This window comes from Cryptomeria japonica, chromosome 4 (genome assembly GCF_030272615.1).
Source record: "Cryptomeria japonica chromosome 4, Sugi_1.0, whole genome shotgun sequence".
NCBI classification, from domain to species: Eukaryota; Viridiplantae; Streptophyta; class Pinopsida; order Cupressales; family Cupressaceae; genus Cryptomeria; species Cryptomeria japonica.
In genome coordinates, this window is record NC_081408.1 from 337,082,500 (window position 1) to 337,104,806 (window position 22,307).

At 38.1% G+C, this 22,307-nt stretch overlaps 1 protein-coding gene across 2 annotated transcripts in view; it reads right to left on the reverse strand.

Annotated features, from left to right (window-relative positions):
* Positions 1-3,098: 3,098 nt before the first annotated feature.
* LOC131063597 (ABC transporter I family member 20) overlaps positions 3,099-22,307 on the reverse strand; it is a 44,321-nt gene continuing 25,112 nt past the window's right edge. For both annotated transcript variants that reach the window (XM_057997464.2, XM_057997463.2), the window contains one exon: positions 3,099-3,887. In XM_057997464.2, the coding sequence (XP_057853447.2) occupies positions 3,672-3,887 (216 nt within the window). In that variant the 3' untranslated portion in view covers positions 3,099-3,671. The remainder of the gene's footprint in view (positions 3,888-22,307) is intronic.

Here is a 22,307-nt window from a genome sequence, read left to right on the forward strand (position 1 = left end):
AAGAGGTATTTTCTCCCCCTGTAAAATATGACATGTCCCCATGTTAGAGTTTAGCATAACCTGTTTGTTTTCACAACCTAGGAAATCATTGTTTTTCTCCAGCCAACTCATACCTAGAATAGCATCATACGTACCTAGATTTAATATGTGAAAATGATCGTATGTTACAAGCTTGTCTAATTCAAATTTTCAATTTTCAATAATTGCACCTGTTTTTCTAACTATTCTACCATCTGCCATTTCGACATCTAAAGGTTCTATTGATTTAGATGCAATCCTTAGTTGTGCTACAACCCTAGGACAAATAAAGTTATGACTACTTCCTGAATCAACAAGAAAAACAATGGGATGATTATATACAGAACCTTTAATTTCAATTAAAGAAGGTTGGTAATGCATCGTACCTGTATCTACAGCTGCATAAATCTTCATGTTGGAAGGGGTGAAAACTTTATTATCTTGATTTTGGTGTTGTTGGGGGTTGCATGAACAATCATTTTTACAGTGGTTCTTGCCACATTTCCCACAATAAGGGTGCATTCGAGGACAATTTCGCTAAAGATGATTCTCACCACAAGCCCAACATTGAATTCTTGATGATGTTTTGTGGTCTTTGTTGAAATGGGACATATTGGTGGATCTAAGCTAAACTGTATTTTGGTTCGAATATTGTCTTCCTTGTTTGAAAGTTTCCTTATATGATCCTTCCCTATTTCTTTTGCGATCTTCTCTTTTTTGTCTTGAAATTTGATGATAATTTTCAAATTTTTCTGCAATTTGTGCAGCTTCATCTACTAATACTGGCTTGCCACACCATACTTGAGCTTGGTATTCATATCTTAAACCATTGATAAATCTAACAACACGATCATGTCCTTCAATGAATGGTACAAATCTATTGAGTCTTTCAAAGTTTTGTTTATATTCACTCACAGTTTGTAGCCTTTGTTTCAATTCAAAAAAATCATTCTTCTTTTCTTGTAAAAAGTAATCGGAAAGATATTTTTGTTGAAATAATTGTTTAAATTGTGACCATTTTGTTCTATCAGTCCGTAGCTTTAAAGATCTAACTGTATCTTGCCACCAATTTAATGTACTACTTCTCAATTGGTAGGTGGCGATCTTTGTTCTAGCATAGCTACTTGTGTTTTGTAAGTCAAATATCTTTCTAGGTTAGTCAACCATTGCTCTATTTCCTCTCTTGTACCAGTGTCACCACTATATTCAAGTAGCTTGATTTTACGGGCAAAATTATCTAATTCTCGTTGTGTTTGTTTGCTAAATGTATTTTTTGAGGATTCTGATTCAAAAGTGTTGAGTTGCTTGATTTGGAAATGTCACTCTCTTCGAATGATTCTTGTTGTCGTTTACTTTTTGTTCTATGTTTTGCATTTCTTTTGTTTTGATGTCGTGTTGATCGAGAACTTTTCTTGCTTTCTGAGATTGACATCTCTTGTTGTTTGCTTCGTTCTATATATTCCTTCTTTTAAATTGATTGACTTGAGCCTCTAGTTCAGCGATTTCATTTAGTAGGACTTGATTGGTTCTCTCTAGATCTTCGTAAGCTTTTCGATCATTTTCTAAAGCCATTGTGATGGCTCAATCTTTTTTTTCCTAAGGTCTTTACCAATTTTTTTTGTATTAAGGAGATTCTCTAGCTTAGAATTGTTTCAATTATTTAAAGATATATATGTTTACTTTCAAATGTACTTCCTTTGCTTAACCAATTTATTTTCCTTACAAGACAAGTTAGATTTTTTATTTTTTTTTATGTCAAGAGCAACAAATATCAAGATGGAAATCCAGCAAGGAACTAGTGAAAATAATTTTAGAACAAAGGATAGAAATGCATCATCTAATTTAATGCCCTCAAAGATTTGCAAAAGGCAAAGTTAATGTGGATCTCTCTCTCTCTGTAAAATCCAAGCTTTTTGTTAGATACTTGTAGAAAATTAAAAAAAACATAAATAAAATTAAAACAAATGTCATTGGTTCAAAAAAAAAATTAATACATACAACAAACTAAAATATAATTTAATTCTGAAAAATTGATAGATTATGTGTAATCTAAGGTTTATCTCCTAAGTCTTCCTATTCCTCCCTCTTTAAAAAAAACATACAAAGGGTTAATTAAAAGTTACTATGTACTGTCTCCTACTCATACAATCATATTCAATAATAAAAATGTGATGGTAAATACTTTGGTAAATGATTTATAGGGAATCTAATAATCTTGAATCAAAACCTAAAGTAAAAAGTAACTACCATTTTATTGTCTTGGTGATTAAATAAAAAAAATATTAATCTAAATCTAATGTAAACAACCTTTTACCTACGATAAATAATTTAATAATAAGGTGTTTAATTTACTATTTATTATGAAGTGTTTACACAATATTTTAATAAAGTATCAAAGTAATTTATTCTAGTAATGATTAAAAGTATCAAAGTAATTTATTCCAGTAATGGCGAGTGTCACACTCACTCTATGCCCCTTCTCCACCACCAAACTTTAACTATCCTCTCGCTTTTGCTTCTTTCAATTTCTTTTTCTTCTATTATTTTCTCCCTCTCTCTATGTATCCTTCTTTATTAATTCATAAGTTTATATAATGTCACATGGTTACCAAAAATCACACCCTTTCATAACTATAATAATGTTCATAATTACATTTATTTAATTATATTTATTACAATTTATTTAAACGTAATTGTAATTAGGAGGATCTCATGCTCATTACACTAGAAGTAGAAAACAAATTGGTTACAAACATTGAAAACATGCAAGATTCTCAAAAGTAAAAAAAAAAATGCTAATGAGCTTGTTCAAAGTAAAGAAGGAATGTGTTTTGATACATTCTCAAAATGTTGGCTGAGGAAAGGTGAGAAAAAAATTGTATTCAACTAATAGAGATTAAAAAACAACTATTTGAGGTGGAGAAAGAAGCTGAATATAAACAGCTCAGTATATAAGATGCAATAGGGGTGGCGCTGATTGTTTGAGAACAAATCGTAAACGATAATCTGCAATTGATAATATATAACTTCAGAAACACCTTTATTCTCAGACCATAAATTGTCAATATTTAGAAGTGCTATAAATGCAGAAAGACAATCGCATTCAATTAATAATGATAAAAATCTGCGGCTAATAACTGACCTTACAGCCGTAGGACTGAATACAGTTACAAGGCAAAACAATATATTAATTCGCTTAGTTTGTTCAGAATTTTCTCGTAAATTGCATCCAAAAGATGAAGAATTGAGGATTTTTCATCCTCAACCCAATCAGGAAATTGGGTGTTACAGTCCCAGAGATCACACTGTCAAGGGATTTCATCCTTGAGAGCTCCAAATGAAAATTGTTCATGAAAATAATAATTCGAATAAAAATGAGGGCATTAGGTTTGCCTTTATAGGCATTACATTTCGGCCCTTTATTTAAATTGAAAACAAAAGTAACTTAATACTAATTTATTACATAATAAAAAAGTACTTTATTTTGAGCGCCCAAGTAAAGAATAGTTTGCTGACCATTTAGGAAAGTGACATGACACCGTGCCTAATCACTTTTAAAAGCCAAAAAGTGCAGTGATTATTGCTTTAACTTCAGCTCTTCTAATTTGAATGCGTCATCCATTATTATCTTGAGACACTAGACACTAGTTGAGCTAAATATTATAAGGATCTTCACCAGCCAGAGTGGAATGAAGTCTCCCTCCAGCCCAACCATTATTCAGTAGTCGAATAGGAACCCTGGCTGGATCCCCAGCATCACGACTGCCTTCAATATCATCTTCAAACTCTGGGAGACCTTGGGCCTTTCTCTCCTTTTGACGCTTCTTTTTCTCTTCTTTCTCTTTCCTTAGCCATTTCTCTACTGTTCTCTGGACATAAACATCAAGCTAAAGGTTATTAAAAGAAAACAATAGCTAGATAATTTGCAAACTTCACTACAAAATAACTTTAAGAGAAAAAATGGATGATTCACTCAAACAAAGCATAAAGAACATTAGTCGTCTGTGACATATTAGAAAATTATGAATGAATTTGTATTTGTTTTTGACATTAAAAGCAGCCAAAACTAGGGGGCTGACCCAGATACAGTCACATTAACAGCAAACGAGCAATTGTTAGCAGAAAAACAGCAAAATCACAGCCTCCTAAAACTTTCCTCTATCAAAAACTTTAAACATACTACCCATATTAACAGAGTTTAAAAGAGTCATAGTAAACCGTAAAATATGTCACGCAGGGCTAAAGATAACCAAGTCGAAGATTAACCAGCAAGGAATATAACCATAACTATAAACAGCAAAGCCACCAAAGCCATCCAAAAACTCAAAAAACTACCAAGTAGCTAACATCCCTACTTTTTATTGCCATGACTCATCTTGGGTCTGAGCCTCCTCCCATTCTTTGGGGAGAAATTTAAAGAGGTCTTTGTAATTCTCTTCCTCCTTTTTACCTTTCTAGGTGTTTTCCTGCAAGAGACACAGAGTGGTCGCAGAGTTGTGCATGACTTTCAGCACGAACCTGGTGACCTCATGTGGCCTTTTTTCGGTGAAATTCGCTCTGCTAACAATTTCCTGCATTTTCTTGTTCAAGGCGTCCACTTTCTTCTCCAAATCCAACAGCTTGCCCTCTGCTTCCTCCTTGATACTACTAGCTTCCTCCACAATTACCATTTTCTCAAACCTGAGGGTAGGGGACGGAGAATTGGCCCGAGACTTGGGTTCAACATCCGGGTTCACAGAGTTTTTAGGGCTCTCAGAGACATGAGTAGAGCTATCAGTATGAGGGGTCGCGATGGAATGAGAAGGGGCCGCATTATCAAAGAGATTGGTATCCCCTGTATCATGGGATGAGGAGGGGTCCTTAAAGGGTTTCTCTTTTTCAGGGGGTTTGGACACCAGTTTCACAGAGCGACGGGGAGTGTTGGCTTCATCAGTGATCTCCACATCGGAGTCAATTTGCTGGATTTTCACTTTCTTGGACCCAAAGGGTTTTCAGTCCTCCGAGCGGCAGGCATGCTTTTTGTTTTTCTTGCTAGAGGAGCTAGGTTCAAGCAGAAGAGTAGGGTTTTTTACAAGGTTGGCAGCGGCCATGGGCGGGAACTGGTTTTCAGACACATTTTGGCCCTAAATCGTGCGGGGAGGGCAAAGGGCCAGATGGAAATTATACAGCCGAAGGATAAGGCCTTGATGGAGAATAGTATAATCCTTGTTTTTCTTCTTAGCCTCAATGACATCTCTCACATTAGCAGCCATAGAATGCAATAGATAAAAAGAAATAGAAATAAGATCCATATTCCTAAGATGATTAAAAAAAGGAAGGTGGTAGTAATAGAAAACCCCATACCGCCCTTCGAGAGTAAAATATTTCATGATGATGTAGCACACCTCATCCCATGGCGGCGGAAGCTCCTCACGATTGAATCCACTAGCCCGCTTCACAGGGTTCTCACCGTCGCAGAAGAATTAATTCAGACTAGTAGTGTCTGAGATACGGCTCTTCTTTTTCCATTTTTGGCCTTCCATGGAAAGGCCCGTCGCTTGAGCAATAACCTCCTCATTCACTTCAAACGAAATGCCACCCATAGTGACCCTTCTATCCTCCCAGGAAGCCACAAACTGTTTAGACAGTCTCTCATCATTGCCTTTCATACTCTCCATGAACTTATCAATTCCTCCTTCCATGCACACAAACCAAACCGTCAGCCTGGCTCTGAAATCATTTGTTTTGTCCGGTTCAAGTCTCAGTCTGTCACCCCCCATAATCGCTTCCTCCAGCTTAGCAGTAGTAATGAGAAGCAAGGCAAAGAAAATACAGAGCCGCTCAAGAGCCAAAACAAAGTCCAGAAGCAGACCCAGCAAATTTTGATATAAAACAGTGCAATAATTGTCGTGATTATTGCAAGTCGTGTTTGAACAGTTTTCCTAAGCCCAAGATCTATTCCGCTCTTGTGAACCATCAATCCACCCAATGTTACTTAGCCGAGACAAGCTATTGCCTTCATCACCGCCAATGTCATTCGTCCGAATGATTAAAAAAATATTGCCTTTCCCAATATCAGTACTCCGCAAGTAGATAAAATCATTATTTAATCCCCTTAGATTATTTTGGAGATGATGACTAGGCCATATGCAGCCACGTGGCATATCCATCCCACGATTGGCAGGTTCCAACTTCAAATTCAAAATTTGGTAATTTATGATCCTCATCATATTACAACTGATTAAAAGGTAAAGCAGTGGGAGGGGAGTCATCATTAGAACTTAGTTTTTTCTTTCTCCAAGATCTCCTTGGTGATCACTGGCAGCGGATCAGTACTCCTCCAACACCGCAAGCCCTCTTGCAGCATGCCGACAGCAACCATGGAGTCGGCAGCCGCATTCCTTTCTCTGTAAATGTGGCGTATAGTGAAACTGTCAAGGTTAGCTAGAAGCATTCTGGCATTCCTCAAAATCGCTTCCACTTTCCAACCCACCGCAGTTCTACCATTGACAGCATCCACAATTATTTTTGAATCCCCTTTAATTTCAAGTTGTCCGATACCTATAGCAGTGGCGAACTTCACCCCCCATAAAAGGGCCATTCCCTCAGCTTGGTTGACAGTATGATTCCTCAGGCTTCCCGCAAAGGCGGTGATAAGACCACCCTAATGATCTCGTATCACACCACCTCCCGCTTGCCTATTATTGTGGGCTGCCCCATCAAAGTTTAGTTTGTGCCATGAGGGACTTGGGGCTTCCCATTTGGTCCTTTTTCTATCGATCTTTTGTGTTGTTGAACAACTTAAACTTCGAGGGGAGTTTCCAATGTTCAGCAATTCTCCAATCAGTCGGATTGGGGGGGTTGGAGGGGGTTTCCCATCTAGTCACCGAGATATTGTCCATAATCATCTTGAAGCAACTATTAAAAACATTGTCCGGTGAGATTTCAGTGTCCCTAAAGATTTTGTTATTTCTTTCTTTCCAAACACTCCAGCATATATGAGGAGGGACCTGCTTCCACAGCTATATAAACAAGGGGTGGTGGGAAGGTGATGACCAATCATTCACAAACTGGTGTATGTCACCATGGAACACCCATTGGAGACCACATTTTTCAAGGGTAATGGTCCACAAGTGTCTAGCAAAAGGGCAGTGGATAAAAAGATGGTTGATAGATTCCTCTTTCGATTTACAGAGGATACATCTGTTAGGTAATTGGAAGCCCTTTCTTCTCATGTTATCCTGAGTCATTACTTTTCCATGCATACGGGTCCACCAGAAAAAAAAAATAATCTTTGGAATAAGTTGTGGGTTCTAGATCTTTTTCCAGCATTCCATATCTCCATTGAATCTCAAGAGTTGCCTGTAAGCAGACTTGAACAAGAAATCCCCAGACTGAGTCCCCTTCCAAATGAATTTATCCTCATGGGAAGATAGAGGTATCTGCGACGTGAGCATGAGGTCCTGGAGTTCAAGGGCATTAGGCAATAGGTCAAGCCGATCAATATGGGTGTTGAAAAAGAAAAGATTACTTTTATTATAGTTGATACATTGACCTGAAGCAAAGGCATAGTCAATAAGCACATTCTTCCAATATTTAGCTTCTATCACAGAGAATTTACCAAATAGGAAGGTGTCATCCACAAATTGCTAGATCACAAAAGTGGGGAATAGTAGAAGCAGCTTTGAAACCCTGTAAACTCCCATTGACCATCATATCCAGGAAATTTCTGCCCAAAACCTCAGCAATCATAATAAAAAGATAAGGGGATAGGGGATCCCCTTGTCTGATACCTTTTTCAACTTTGAAGTAACCCCTAGGAACCCCATTGATCAAGACAGCAAACTGAACCGTAGACACACACTCTCGTATCATATCAACAATTTTTGGATTAAAACCCAGTTTTGAGAGAGTTTTAAATAGGAAACACCAGTTGACTTTATCATAAGCTTTTGAGATGTCTAGTTTAAAAGCCAAACCCAGGGATCTACTCTTGTCCATGGAATGAATAATTTCGTGAGTGGCAATGGCCACATCCAAGATTTGACGGCCTGAGACAAAGCCTTTATGAGAGGGGCTGACAAACTTAGAAAGCAGCAGTTTGATTCTGTTCACTAAGACCTTAGAGATGATCTTATAAATAGTATTGCAGAGGCTTATAGGCCGAAAATCCATCGTGCATTTAGGGTCCTGAGACTTGGGAACAAGAACAATGTAGGTGCTATTCAACTTTTTCAGCAATTTACCAGTCCTAAAGAAATCCTTCACAGCTCTAGTGACATCAAAGCTAACAATGTCCCAGAATTCCTAGAAAAAAGCCGAGGGGAAGCCATCTAGACCCGGGGTCTTGTAAGCACCCGTCGCAAAGACTGCCAAGTGGACCTCCTCCAAGGAAATGGGTGAAAGAAGCTGGTAATTATCCTCCTCACCAATGGCAGTAGGTAATTTACTCAAAAGCTTGTTTTGAAGAGCCTCGCTTCCTCCTCCAAACTAAGTGTACATACGGATGAAGAAGTCCGTAGCAATTTGACCAATTTGGGCTTCATTCGTGATCTCCTTTCCATTGTCATCCTTTAGACATTTGATCGTGTTTCTCTTTTTGAGAATACTAGCTGAGCGGTGGAAGAAGGCAGAGTTCCTGTCTCCCTCCTTCAGCCATTGGATTTTGGATCTTTGCTTCCAATAGATTTCCTCCTTAGATAGAATTTCCTTCCAATTCTTTTTGAAGTCTTCTTCTTCATTGAGGGAGTGAGGAGGATCGCCAGAGGCCATAATACTTTGAATCTGCTCCAGCCTGGAGCACAGATCCTTCTTCTTCTTGAATATGTCACCAAAAGTTGCTTTATTCCATCCTTTCACTTCCCATCGGATGAGGTTCAATTTCTCAGCTATCCTGAACATAGTTGTCCCTTGAACAGGGGAGGCCCACATAATCTCATATCGGAAAGGAGGTGGACCCAAGGGGGGTCTATCAACCCAGTGGAGGAGGAGAGGGCTATGATCAGAAGCAGTCCTTGGGAGGGTCCTTAGGTAGGAGTTGTGACCAATATCCCATTTAACAGAGACTAAGAATCTGTCCAATCTGACTTGGATTAGGTGGTTCCCTTTCCTATTATTAGAACAGGTGAAGGAGACACCCTGAATATCTAAATCAAAAAGACTAGTAGCATTTATAAGATTGGCCAAATCCCCCATACTATCAGAAAAATTCATAAGACCACCACATTTCTCAGAAGGGTAGAGAGGGGTGTTGAAGTCACCAGCAAACATGTAGTGAGAATTTTGATCCTCAAGGATGCAATCAGCAATTTCCTCCCAAACCATGCGCCTTCCCATCTTAGAATTGGGGGCATATATATTGAATAGATGCCAGGAGAGATCACCAAATTGGAAAGTCACCGCCAGATAGTTTTGAGAGCTTACATGAACATTACCTTGGAGCTTGCAGGGGTTCCAAAGGGTAGCAATTCCACTAGATGCCCCCAACGCCTCCACATATAGAAACGCAACGCCCGGCCAAAGTTTGCCAGCAGTCATTGTAAAGGTTTGGTAGGACATTTTGACTTCTTGTAATAAACAGATATCAATCTTCATCTCTAAGATATATTGTTTAATAGCAAATTGCTTTTGGGGGCTATTGAGTCCCCTTATGTTCCAGGAGAGGAACTTTATTTCCTAGTTTTGTTATTTCCATCAAGAGTCATCTATCGTCCCCTTGTAATATCCCTCGCCATAGCTTTCTGCCTCAGCACTCTCTCTGTTGGTCTTCCAACTTTGCTGTCAGTGCCCACATCCGCCTTCTTAGTCCTGGTTTTTTTCTTCTATGTCAGCCATTTCTCATTATCCACCGAAGGAATAAAGGGTGGGGAGGTCTTCACATTAGATGTCAACAGGAATGACTTGGACAAATCCTCCAATATCACCGAGTTGCTAGGGGATTGGGGTGGAGATGCAAAGCTTGGCTGATTTGGTCTCCCCGGAGAAGCTTTCTCATCACAGGTTTTTTGGGGGGATTGGGGAAGCAAGGGGCTGGCTTCACCAATGGGGCGAGGGGAGTGGTGAGCATCATCCTTATCCAATTAGGGGGAGGGAGAAGGGTTAGGGGATAAACGTAGGCTAATAACCGGGGAATTTCCCCATCTTCAAGAGTCTCAGGATAAACGTAGGCTAATAACCGGATCATCAGGAGTTCTAATTATATCAAGGATCTTGTCTGTGTGGGGGTAGTCATCAGACATCGCACATGGGTTAGTCAGTCCCATAGGGGCTGAAGATGAGGGTGCGCTTGGGCTAATAGGGTCATCGTTAACAGTAATCTTCTCTTTAAGTTTGGGTTCAGAAGTAGTCGGAGCTTTACAGTCAACAATAGTATGCCCCTGCTTAGCACATTTCTGACAAAAAAGAGTAGTTCATAGACAATGGGCTGAGACCATTTTCCCCATTTTGATTTGAGGGACACAAAGTTGGGTAACACTTTGTTAATGGCAACATTAACACAGAAACGGGCATGAACTAACCTGGATTTAGCAAGGGTGACCGAATCAGCAGTGACATAGCTGCCAAAGGAATTCCCAATCCAACGGAAGATCTGTTCATCCCAAAATTCCAGTGGGAGACCAGGAAGCCTGACCCAAACAGGGGCCATACGATTGAGTTCAGCAGAGGGGTCGAATCCAGGCTTCCATTTAGATAGTGTTAAAATATGTTTTCCATAGGCCCAAAAGCCTGAAAGAACAAAGATCAAGTCCTCCTCAACAGTGAATTTGAAAACGAAGAGACCTCCCGACATAGCTGAGATATCAACACTTCCCTTTAACTTCCATCTTGTCGCAGCCCATTGTCTAACCAAGTCAGTAGACGATCTGAAGAAGAAGAATCGTCCAACAAGCGCCAAATGCAAGGATGACGCAATTTTATCCATGAGATTATCAGGTAGCTTGATCTTCGTCCCCTCCTCAGTTTGGATAAAGTTAGCCAAAGCCGTCTCCAAGGTCATATTTGAAGAACCAACAAGTGCACTTTTCCAATTGGATTTAGTCTCTTTTTTGCCTTCTTCTGCATCCTTCTAACTGGCAATATTTTCCGGCCCGTTAGAAGGGGATTTCTTATTACCAGCTTCAAGGTTATCCTTTCTTTTGTCCGCATCCTTCTGACCAGATTCCGTCAGTACCGAAGGGGATGAGCCACAAGAATCTTCGTTCTTGTCAATCTTTTCCGAAGTACCCGCAGGCAATGGGGTCCCAGAAGCAGACACAGGGGCCTCATGAGGAGCATGTGAACCGACAGCATTATTGGGAGGGGGGTCTGGTTGCGGGGAGGAAGGATCCTCCCCCAAGACAGTGGACATGTGGGGGATTTAAAATTTCAAACGCTAGCAAGAGCGGGAAAGTTGAAGAGGAAGATTCTAATAGCTATAAGTTGTTAAGTTGCGAATTTGTATTTGTTGTTTTCTCTATGCCACTCCAATTTCATAAAATTCTCTAAACAATTAACACTGTACAAAAAAATTGTTATAATTTTGTGCCTGATCTTTATAATGGACCCATATTAAACCCACTTTTTCTTTTGCCTGGAGTTTGTATCTCTATTTGTATTTCTGGTTTGGATTGAAGAGAGGTGGAGACCATGGGCGCCACACAAATCTTCTTACATTAGCATGATTTTGGGAGCATTAGGGTGCCACAAGTAAGAGGTTTTGTCACCATTCCTTACATAGTGTTGGGTGCACAAGTTTGAACCTTTATGACTGTTATAATGCTTCATTTTCTGATTGTGAATAAGATTCTTGAAAAGTTGTAGGCTGCAACCAGTTTATGTATAAGTTCTGTTGGTTGAAAATTTTGTACACTTGGGGGAAATATACAAAATTGTGGTTTCAACCACAGCACACGAGTAAAAACTCTCCTAATTAAGGGAAGGCTCCCCCTATCTAACTAAAACTGAAATAAAAACAGGATGGGACAGCAGTCTTCCTTCTTTCTTCAAGAAAGACAATATCCTTTTCTCTTCACAGAAAAGGATAGCGATTGAAAATGAACAGCAGTAACTACTTTCAAGTGAAATGAGAGAAAGGAAATGAAGTTTCCTGAAAGCGCAAAGACTTCCGTCACTTCCTTCGGGACGGGACAGCAATATCAAGCTCAAAGACTTGACTATTGGAAGTCCTATCTACCCTTTGCTAGACTAAATTTTTACAATGGATAAAAGATAACAGCTCAAAGACTGGAATAATTTATTCTTTTAACACAAAGACAAGAACTAATACAAGCTCAAAGACTTGCTGCTATTTCTTATCAAACAGTAATTTTCCTCAAGAATAGACACAAGCTCAAAGACTTGCTGCTCCTTCTAGAGATTTTCCTATTTTAATTAATCTTCTCTACTTGCAGCTCAAAGACTTCAAATCAGATTGGACTAAGCTCCTTTAGAAACACTTTGCATAGAATAAATAAAAAGAATGAAACTCAAACATGTAGCTCAAAAACTCAAAACTTGAGTAATCCTTCTTTCTTATTCTTCAAAACCTTCAATTCACATACATAAGCTCAAAGACTTCTTGCTGTAAATTTGGCAGAGTTTTTGCTTGCCTTCCAAAAGATATATTTACAATGGACCTCTCAAGTATTTATAGAAGAGGAGCCTTGAGAAAAAGGTGGGAGGATCCTAACTAACTTGAGAGATTCTCTCAACCACCAAGACTCATTCAATAAATAACTAAGACTTCATTAATTAACTAAGAGTTACTCTAACTAACTAAGACTTATTCCAACTACAGTTCTAATCGGACACAACTTGTAGTTGCCTTACATGTAATTACAAAAGTACAAGTAATGTGTAACTTGTATTTTACAAAAATTACTTTTACATGTAACTTGTCAAAACGAAATTACAACTAAAGATTACAAAAGAGGGAAAATTCAACTAAGTATTGAAAAACACTTAAGTTGCCTTTTGTGAAGACACGAATCCTTGAAATTTTCTGATGCTCACTTGTAGTTCCTCGGGATTCGGTTCATGGGTGTTCTTAGCAACAACCATAGTCTTCACAATAGTGTCGTGACAGTGGAGGAGTGCAGAATTGTCTTTATCCAGGATAGACCGGATCTCATGCAAAAAGGCTTGGTGTTTCATCAATGCTTGAATTGAAGTTGCCGAGAATTGTTCGCTCCTCCATTCATTATGAATCCTCATTTGTAAATCAGCAAGAACTTCTTCTTCTGGAATCAACTCTCCATCCTGACTTACTATATTGCAAGAGGCCCTTTCACAATGTGAGACAATACCTCGATAGACTTCATCCCGGAATCTCCTTGCATCACTGATCTCCTCAATGAGGGATTTAAGAACAAGGGTTTTGTTTTCCATGAGTTCCTCAAATTCCAAGTACATGACCCTGGAAGAGATGATGGCGTGCTCCTGCAAAATACTCAGCTGTTGTTGGGGCATGGTACGCCAGATTGCCAGACTTTTCTCAACACTTTCCAGATTCTTTTTGAAAGTGTTAGAAGTCTGATCCAGTTTTTCCTCAATGGTTTCCAACTTAGACATTATTTGAAAAATGTCTTTTCCCACTTGAATACATTGATCATGAAGCTGATCAACCCAGGAATCCAGTGCTTGTACTTTCTGAGCACCCCTTTCCACTCCACAAATCGATTCTTGGGAACCAGAAGAACCTATGGAGTTACTCCCTTCAGCAACAGGTTTTGTGATTTTATGAATGGCTGCCATGAGCTGTCGGTTTTCTTCTTTTAGCTTGTCTTTCTTTGCAAGAAGATCGTCACACCTTTGCACTAGTGAAGCAACAGAAAACTGAGCATCATGTTTAATGACCTCATGTGTTTGCTTGCCCAATTCTACCATTGTAACCTTATAATCAGCAGCTGACATTTCATCAAGTGGTTTATCTGCAATAGGTTCCACAATTTCAGCTACTTTCATCTTGTTGCTATCAACAGTTACCCTAGAGATAGTCTTTGCCTTCTTAGCAACTTTTGATTTGGACTGTTTGAGTTGCTGGTAGTCAAAGGCATCAGGTGAGATCTCCTGCTTCTTTCTTTTCGGGGTGAAAGAACTAAGCCATGGAGGCAAAGTCATCAACTCACTTCCAGTAGCAACCGTAGGCGAAGGAGAAGCAGTTTCTGTTTGAATTACTGTGGTCACCCTAGAAGGAATATCTGTTTGAATAGCAACCATGGTTTGCTCAGTTACCAATGGGCATGAAGATTGTCTCATGAATTCTTCAAAACCAGAAGTGGAAGTATCAGTTTCTGATAACTGAATACAAGTGGGATTATCTTCAGGAACTTCCAACACACTTTCTCGTTGTTGATCAGGAGAAGGCCCGTATGTTGAAATGGGAACTGCATTCTGAGGAGACTCATCTATGAGCAAATCAAGAGGAGAAAGAGGCGTCTCAATGGAGACTGGAGGAATGACCTTGTGAGGTGAGTCTGAAACTGGAGACCTAGGTGCATCATCAGATTGCTGCCCCTCTTCTGGATTATCCAGATCGATCACCCGAACATGGAACCGTGATTTCTCCTTCCCACGAGTAGTCGTCTCCTCAGGAGGAAGCACTACTGCACGACTAACTCGTAACTTGATCCTTGTGCCTGAAGATGAAGCACCCTCCTTGTTATCAATCTGAATCTCGGACTTCCGTCCAAGAGGCCCTGTAGAATCATCTTCTTTACCAACCTTGATTTTAATAAGTCTAACAGCATTACTTTTCAGCCATGCGTTAGTGTTGGCCAAGATAGGTTGAAATCTGTCAAGGATGAAGACGCACTCCTTGTGTGACCATTGGATCAAAGGAAGTGGAGCTTCCTCAACCCTTTGTGAAATGTATTCAGGATCAAGTATATGCCCGTCATCGATCATCCCTTGTGGGCTATCTGCCAAGTTCAAGTCAACAATTTGCTCAACAGTGAGCCTGCAGTAATCCATCTTCAGAACTTTGACTTCCGTGCGGAGATCTACCCAGATGTCTTCAATGCGATGAACATGCACAAAGGATTTCTTGATCTTCTCCTTCATACCTCTATAATCAAAATCAGCTCTAGGTTTGAATCTCTTAAGCTTGATTTCCTGCAATTCAACCTCCATGGCCTTAGCCTTCACAGATGTGACAAGGGAGTATCGACCAATTTTCAATGGGTTTGTGCTAGAGATCCCCATTCCAACCTTGTGTCTAGCAGACTGAAAAGTATGAACAGCCATGATCTGTCTTCCCAACTCCATAAGAATTATCTTATCGGTTGGGTATCTTGGAAGCATGTATGGCTGTCCATCATAGCATCCAATCCTCATGTAGGTGAAGGTGGGAAATTGCAGGACTAAACACCCATACTCAGACACCTTGACCCATGCCTCATCTGATACTCTTTTGTTTCTGAGATCCATGTCAAACTGACACATGAAATATCCAAAGAATGCATCTTGGACTCTTCTGAAATGCAGTCTGCTAGGTTTCAATGGCAACTGGTCATAATATTCCCAAACTGGTATAAGCGAGCGATCACCCTTGGTAGAAAGACCTGGAAAGTGTCTAAGTGACGCTGCTAAATATACCAAATAAGAATTCATGAAAAAGGTCATAGTGGTAGGAACTGCTGCAAGTTGTTCGCACAAAGCATCGCTGATGATTTCGCCCCATGAAATGTGATGCAACTGCCGTATGAACATAATGAATTGATACATCCATGGCTCAAAGACATTAGAGTGCTCAAGGCCCATCATCCTGCTGAGAAGAGTGATGGTGTCTCCTATCTCCCACTTGAAATCACAACGGTACAACTTTGCCCATCTTGAGAAGGAAGGACGAGGCTCTTGGATCCATCTATCGATGTGTCGCTTGCAATCTTTTTCCCTTTTCACATAATACTCTGCTGCACTTTCTTTGGTGATTTCCATATAAACAGGTGCAGGAGGTATCTTGAAGACCTTCTCAATTGTATCCGCATCAAGACGAATTATAGCTTCACCATCATCATTTTTGATGACTCTTGACTCTTTGTCAAAATGATGGGCGCATGCAAAAACAAACTCAGGTTCTAGGGCAGCCACTGGGAAAGAAGATGCATGATGGATATGGGAAATGCGAATGAATAGAAATGGGAATATCTGGGAAAGTCATTTTCATGAAAATGAGAAGAACTTTTCAACATGTAATCTGGTTTTTAAAACCCGAATTTGCAAGGGAAGGGTATTTCACACTTTTTAAGCTTGGAATTTTAACCAAAAATAGTTAAATTCCTTAACCGTAGGGGAAGAACAAGAATTTCCAGCGAACTTGTAATCGAGATTAAAAATCCCGAATACAAGTTTAAGAGGGAATTTTAGGAAGAACAATGCAATTTAACAATTGCATTTCAAAAAGGGGAAGATTTCTTTCACGAAAACCAATTTTCAAGGGGAAGAACATCACATGCCAAAAATGCAACTAATAACGAAAAATAAAGAAAACAAGAAAATAATAAAAAGAAGAGAAGAAAGGAAGAACATACCTTTATTAAAAATGCAAAATGCTTCCCCAACAATGCAATACTTCTTGAGATGAAGAAGCAAACCGGACTATCAAACCCTTATCACGTTTTTTTGTAAAAATGCCCCAAATATGGCAGCAATCTTAAACTTGGAGGAGCAAAATGCCAATGAAAGTGTGCATTTCAAGTTTATTGGAGCAAAACGCCTAAGGTATTTGTTGGAGCAATGATGCCAAAGGTTAGAAACGCGGCCAAAGGAAATCACGTTTTTGCAAAAAACGTGGTATTCAATGCACCATCAATGGATCATTAAATGTCTTGAAACTTATCCCATACTCCACGCCTAGGTGGGAGAGGGCAAAATGCCTTAGGAGATTGCAGGTTTATGGAGTAAAAAGTGCCCAAAATGTGGATTGGATAAACCACGTTTTTGCTGATTCAGCTCCAAAAACCAGTAATAATAAACTCTAATGGCGAAAAATGTGTTTGAAAATGCATGAGAATAGGATACAATCCTAAACGCCTTGCATCTCTAGCAAATCTCCCCAAAAAATCGCTTTGACATCTTCAACAAATCCATTTTCCTTGCAAATCGGGTTTTGGGAGACAAACAAGAAGTTCGATTTACCCAAAAACATGCAAATCGGGTTTTAGGGAGAAAATAACAAGTTTTATTTTCACTTTTTCCATTTACAAGCCAAAATCGGGTTTTAAAAGACAAATAGCAAGTTCGAAATTGTTAAAAATGCACTTTTATGTCAAAATCGGGTTTTTAAAGACAAATGACAAGTTCGAAATTGTCAAAAATGCACTTTTATGTCAAAATGGGGTTTTAAAAGACAAATGACAAATTTAAAAATACTTGTAAAAGGGAAATAAAATCCCTATAACAAATTAAAAACACTTGCACATATGTAATGGGGATTTAAAATCCCTATTACATGTGAAAACCATTAAAGTAGGGGTTTTTTGAACAAATTGCAAGTTTACTTGCAGTTGAGCCAAAAAACCCCTATTTTAACTAAAAATGACCCAAAAACAATAAAAAGATAAAAACATTAAAGGGGAAACTTAAAATAAATTATAAGTGACATATTTAAAACAAAAGTGCACATGTAATTGATCAAAAATTCCCCTACAAAGACCATAACAATGAATATCATTAAAACTTGCAGTTTGAAGAAAATTCTCCACCTGCAGTCTGGGTTTTAAAACCCGAAATTGAAGGAAAGGCATAGCAAACGAACCCAGAATTGGACGAAATTCGAAACGTAGTTCGAGAATGGACTGAGGATCAAGCCAGTCCAAGGATTAGTCGAAATTATGCCTCGGGAAACATGCCATAGAGTAAAAATTTCAATTTTTTCATAAAATTTTCCCGTAGTGGTCCTTCATTTTTTGAAAACAAAAAATGAGGACAACAAGTTCTATTGGGTGGCCTAGAAAGAGCCAACCCACTCATATGGCCATCCACTCATGTAGTTCAGCTACACAAAGTAAGAGATTGTGCAAGGATCTATAGAAACAATTTCACAATCGATATGCCAATAGTGTATGCATAAATTTCTTGTGAAAGAAATAGATAGTCAACATAGAGCAATGCAAATTTTTGCCAATGAAGAACCACTCATACACAAGTTAGAAATCAGAAAAATAACCCATGACATGTCTAAACTAAAATCTTCATTCAAAATCCTTCATTGTATCTTCCAATATGTGAAATTAGACATCTAAGATAGAAGATGGTTGGAGGGGCATGCTGAAACTTCAGCATTCATTCAGATTCAACACTTACTTTTTGGTAAATGTTGTAATGTAAAATCTTGGCATAATTAAATAGGACTTTTAAAAATGATACCACGTCTTGAACAATATTCATTTGGACATCACTATGTGAAGAAAACGATTACATAGTTTCTTTCATTTAGGCTATTTTGAAAGAACTTAAACATGTGGTATCGAGCATCAGAACAATAAGCATATGACATCCCTTTACTTCTACTTTGGTATTAAAAAAATTAGTTCCATGAAAGGATTCCGTGTGTATCTTCAAACCTTACTTAAAATATGTGATGTCTAAATTACTAGATTAGAAACATAGACTATAGCAAACCATTCAAAATTTGGAAAACAAGTTGGTATCATAAGACACTAGCAAACCCACAATCTTGTGGTCGTGAAATTTCTGTCAAAAGCATGATATCCCGAATGGCAATTGTAAAGTCGAAAGACTCGTAACTGTAGTTGAGAAATACTATGAGCTTGTAACCCATGCTGATTTATAATGTGTTAGTTATATGACTTTGTAGTTATGTCTACTTGAAACTTAACTCAGAGGCTATAGAAATGCATTGAATACCTAAATATTGTATTTTACCTTGCTGGTCAGCAAATTAATCTGTACTAAAAATTAATATTTTGGTGACTTTTGCATCAAGAAAACCCTTTGTGAACATGTGATGGTCAAATGTTGAAGAGAGTGCAGTGATGGCTATTATTATTTACGACACTATTAATTAAATGGTGTGTGTTAGGTGAATTGTGCTTTTGTCCTATTGTATAGTTGTGATACACAAGCGTTGATGGGGTAACCTGTACATGTTATAATTTGGGAACCCTTGTGATGGATTTAACTCAATGTGATTTATTGTTTGATTTGAGGCCTAATGCCCTAGTAATCTCTATCCTTCTAAAATGCTTGAACTAATAAATGTCCATACCATCAATGGGTACTAAATTGGGAGGGCCGTTTAGTGAGTCTACATTGTTGTCATGTCTAGTTGCTTGTGGTCACATCATGTGGGATGTTGAAAGATGTTTTGTGAGTGTGATGTTTCTATATCTTATGACCACTAAAATAAGAGTACAAGGGTTGACTTGCAAACCTATTGTTTCTATATGGATTCATGGAATCACTTACCGCTAGCCATTAAGGTCATATTTAGCATAAAAGGCAAGTGCAAATATTATCTCATCCATGAACTGAACTATTATAAGCATAAAGGGTTACACCATAGGGTAAATAAAATCATAAGGTTAGGAATATTATTATGACCAATATTTTTGAGTGCATATCTAGTCTAGTTCTAAAAAATGAAATAAAATTTGGACCGTGTTGGATGGAAGAACGACATTTTTTTATTCCTTCAAATTTCCCCCAATTAAAATTCTAGCAATTAAATTACAACTATATTTCTAGTTTGCTAGGTCAAACCCTATGCAAAATAATGCTCAACGTATAGAAGCATTTCTAGACTTGTCTAAGCTACAAGCACATGACTCCATATAGAGCTAGTAATGTTGGTTTGAAGGATACAAGCTCATTTTACCAAAGTTCATTACTAAATATTGTGATTTTTGTTTTTGATGCCATTGATATCATAATCCATCAGTTTTGTACACATAATACACTAAAAAAAAATTATATATTTAAAAATGTTATTTCTTTCAATTAAAATCCACTTTTATATTCATGATGGATGCATACTTGTGTCTATGATCATAGTCGCTTCTATTTGATTAGTTTATTGTGTTTCTAATGTTTATTTATTGAAAGATGCATGATAATAGTTTTAAATCCTTTAAAATCTCTATATTACATGGTTTTTTCAATTTGCTGAGTTTGAGCACCAAGTCTAAATTTGAGTCAAAAATCAACTTGCAAATTCTAAGCTGAGCCCGAGTCTTGCAACTATGATTACTATTGTGAGCTTATTTCTACCTAATAAATAATGTGTGTCCAAGCAGCAATTGAATAAAAGAATGGACTTGATTACTTTATGAATTGATATTTGTTTATGCATATGCATTTGGATAGAGGCCAACTCATGGTGGGTTCAAGGTGTTACTTGTGTGTTGGTAATTTGACCTCAAGACCTATAGAACCCTACGTTATAGGTTTATAGATTGTTTATGTGACATATAACCAAGTATTGACTAGTATTTGTGAAACCTTGTGATATTTGGATTATGGATACTTGGATATAAGATGACCCCACATGTCAGAACCAAGTTTGATTCAAGATCAAATAATCAATTGTCACCAATATGTGAGTGATAGATGTTAAGTGCTACCTATTGTACCTTATGGGTTAGCCGGCTTTACCACCAGCACAAAGCCGAAGATGCTAGGAGTTGTCTATGTTATGATATAGGAGTAATTTAGTTAGTTGACACTAGTACTGTGTAGGTGACAAATGCCAAGCGCTAACTACCATATCTTAGGGTTTATCTAGTTGCCAATAGCATGGAGGTGACAAATGCCAAAAGCTACCCATGGTATGATAGTGATAAACTGGCTTTCACCATTGCAATGCAAGTTGATAAATTCCAAGAGCTACCCCATACCAAGTTGGATAGGCATTCATCAGTGGCATGGAGACAATAGATGTCAAAATGCACTATAACTTACGGTTTAGAGGGTTGTGAAAATATTATTAATGGCCTTATGTAATGTGTGTTGAATAGTTGATACATTTACACCTTAGCTAGTGATGATTGCAAGATGGGATGCTTGCTCATTATCACAACTACCAAATCAACCAAGAAAAGAATGGGACCCAGTGTGTAGTATGGGATGCACCAGCATTCATTTTGTCTACTTGGGATGTACTCAAAGGATAAGCGTTGGTGAACCAAGAGATGGAAAGATGCATGTAGTTAGTCACATCCACTTCTTGCCAATTGGTCGCTCTGTAGGTGTGAGACAATCACTATCTACTTGTGTAAAAATGGCCTCATGTGTTGCGCACATTGTTATGCTTATACCCTTGTTAGTGACAACTAGTATGGGATGTTTGCTTGTCATTAGAGATGGTGGCAGATTGGAAAAAGGCATGGCAAATTGTTATACTTATGCCCTTGTTGTCAAATAGTATGGGATGCTTTCTTGTCATTAGAGATCATGGTAGATTGGAAAAAGGGATGGGACCCATGGTGTAGTGTGGGAAGCACCAGCAATCATCTTTCCAACTGAGATGTACTTAAACAATTATGTAGTGAATAAGGTAAAGGGGGAGATCCTTGCAATAAGGTTGACTTCATTTTCACTAGCTTATCTCTATGTGAACTCGTGATGTTTAAGTTATTCACATTGTGTATGTGTTGGGTGCATGAGATAGTCACACTGTATATATGTGATTCGTGCACAAGTTATCATATTGTGTAAATGTGTGAATTATTCGCATTGCATATGCCACGTATGCTTGAGCTAGTCACTATGTGGACATATGATTTTATATGAGATGGTCCTTATGTCATTTTGTGTGTATTCATACACAAATGTTGGCTTGATCTAGCATTTGATGAAATGCATTTGCTATCATACTATTGTGAATGGACGGCATTGGAAGCCTCAGCTTAATTAGTGATTGTGAATCAGAAGTGAAATCAAGGATCTTATATCATTGGAGAGGATGAAATATCTCTATTATTGGCATGAGAGTTACAAAACCTATAACACCCAAAAGGGATATGTAGGCAAGGCCATTATGAATGAACCCTCAATGTATAGATTTGGTTTTAGGGCTAACCTTAACATTGGAAGCTTACCACATTGTGGCAGAGAGTTTTCACCATGACTATACATCCAAATTAAATGGAAGATGTTTAATCAATTGAGTTAGTACTTGTGTATTGAGAAAATAAATTAGTAGTAACCAATAGGTGGTTATTACAACCCTACCTGTTAAAGATGATAGCTTCGGTCAGATAAATAAGATCATGAATAAGACTTACATCATTAGAATACTTCATATATGTATACCAATATACATAGTAATAATCATCGAGTTTATTATTACTATGTATATTAATATACATACA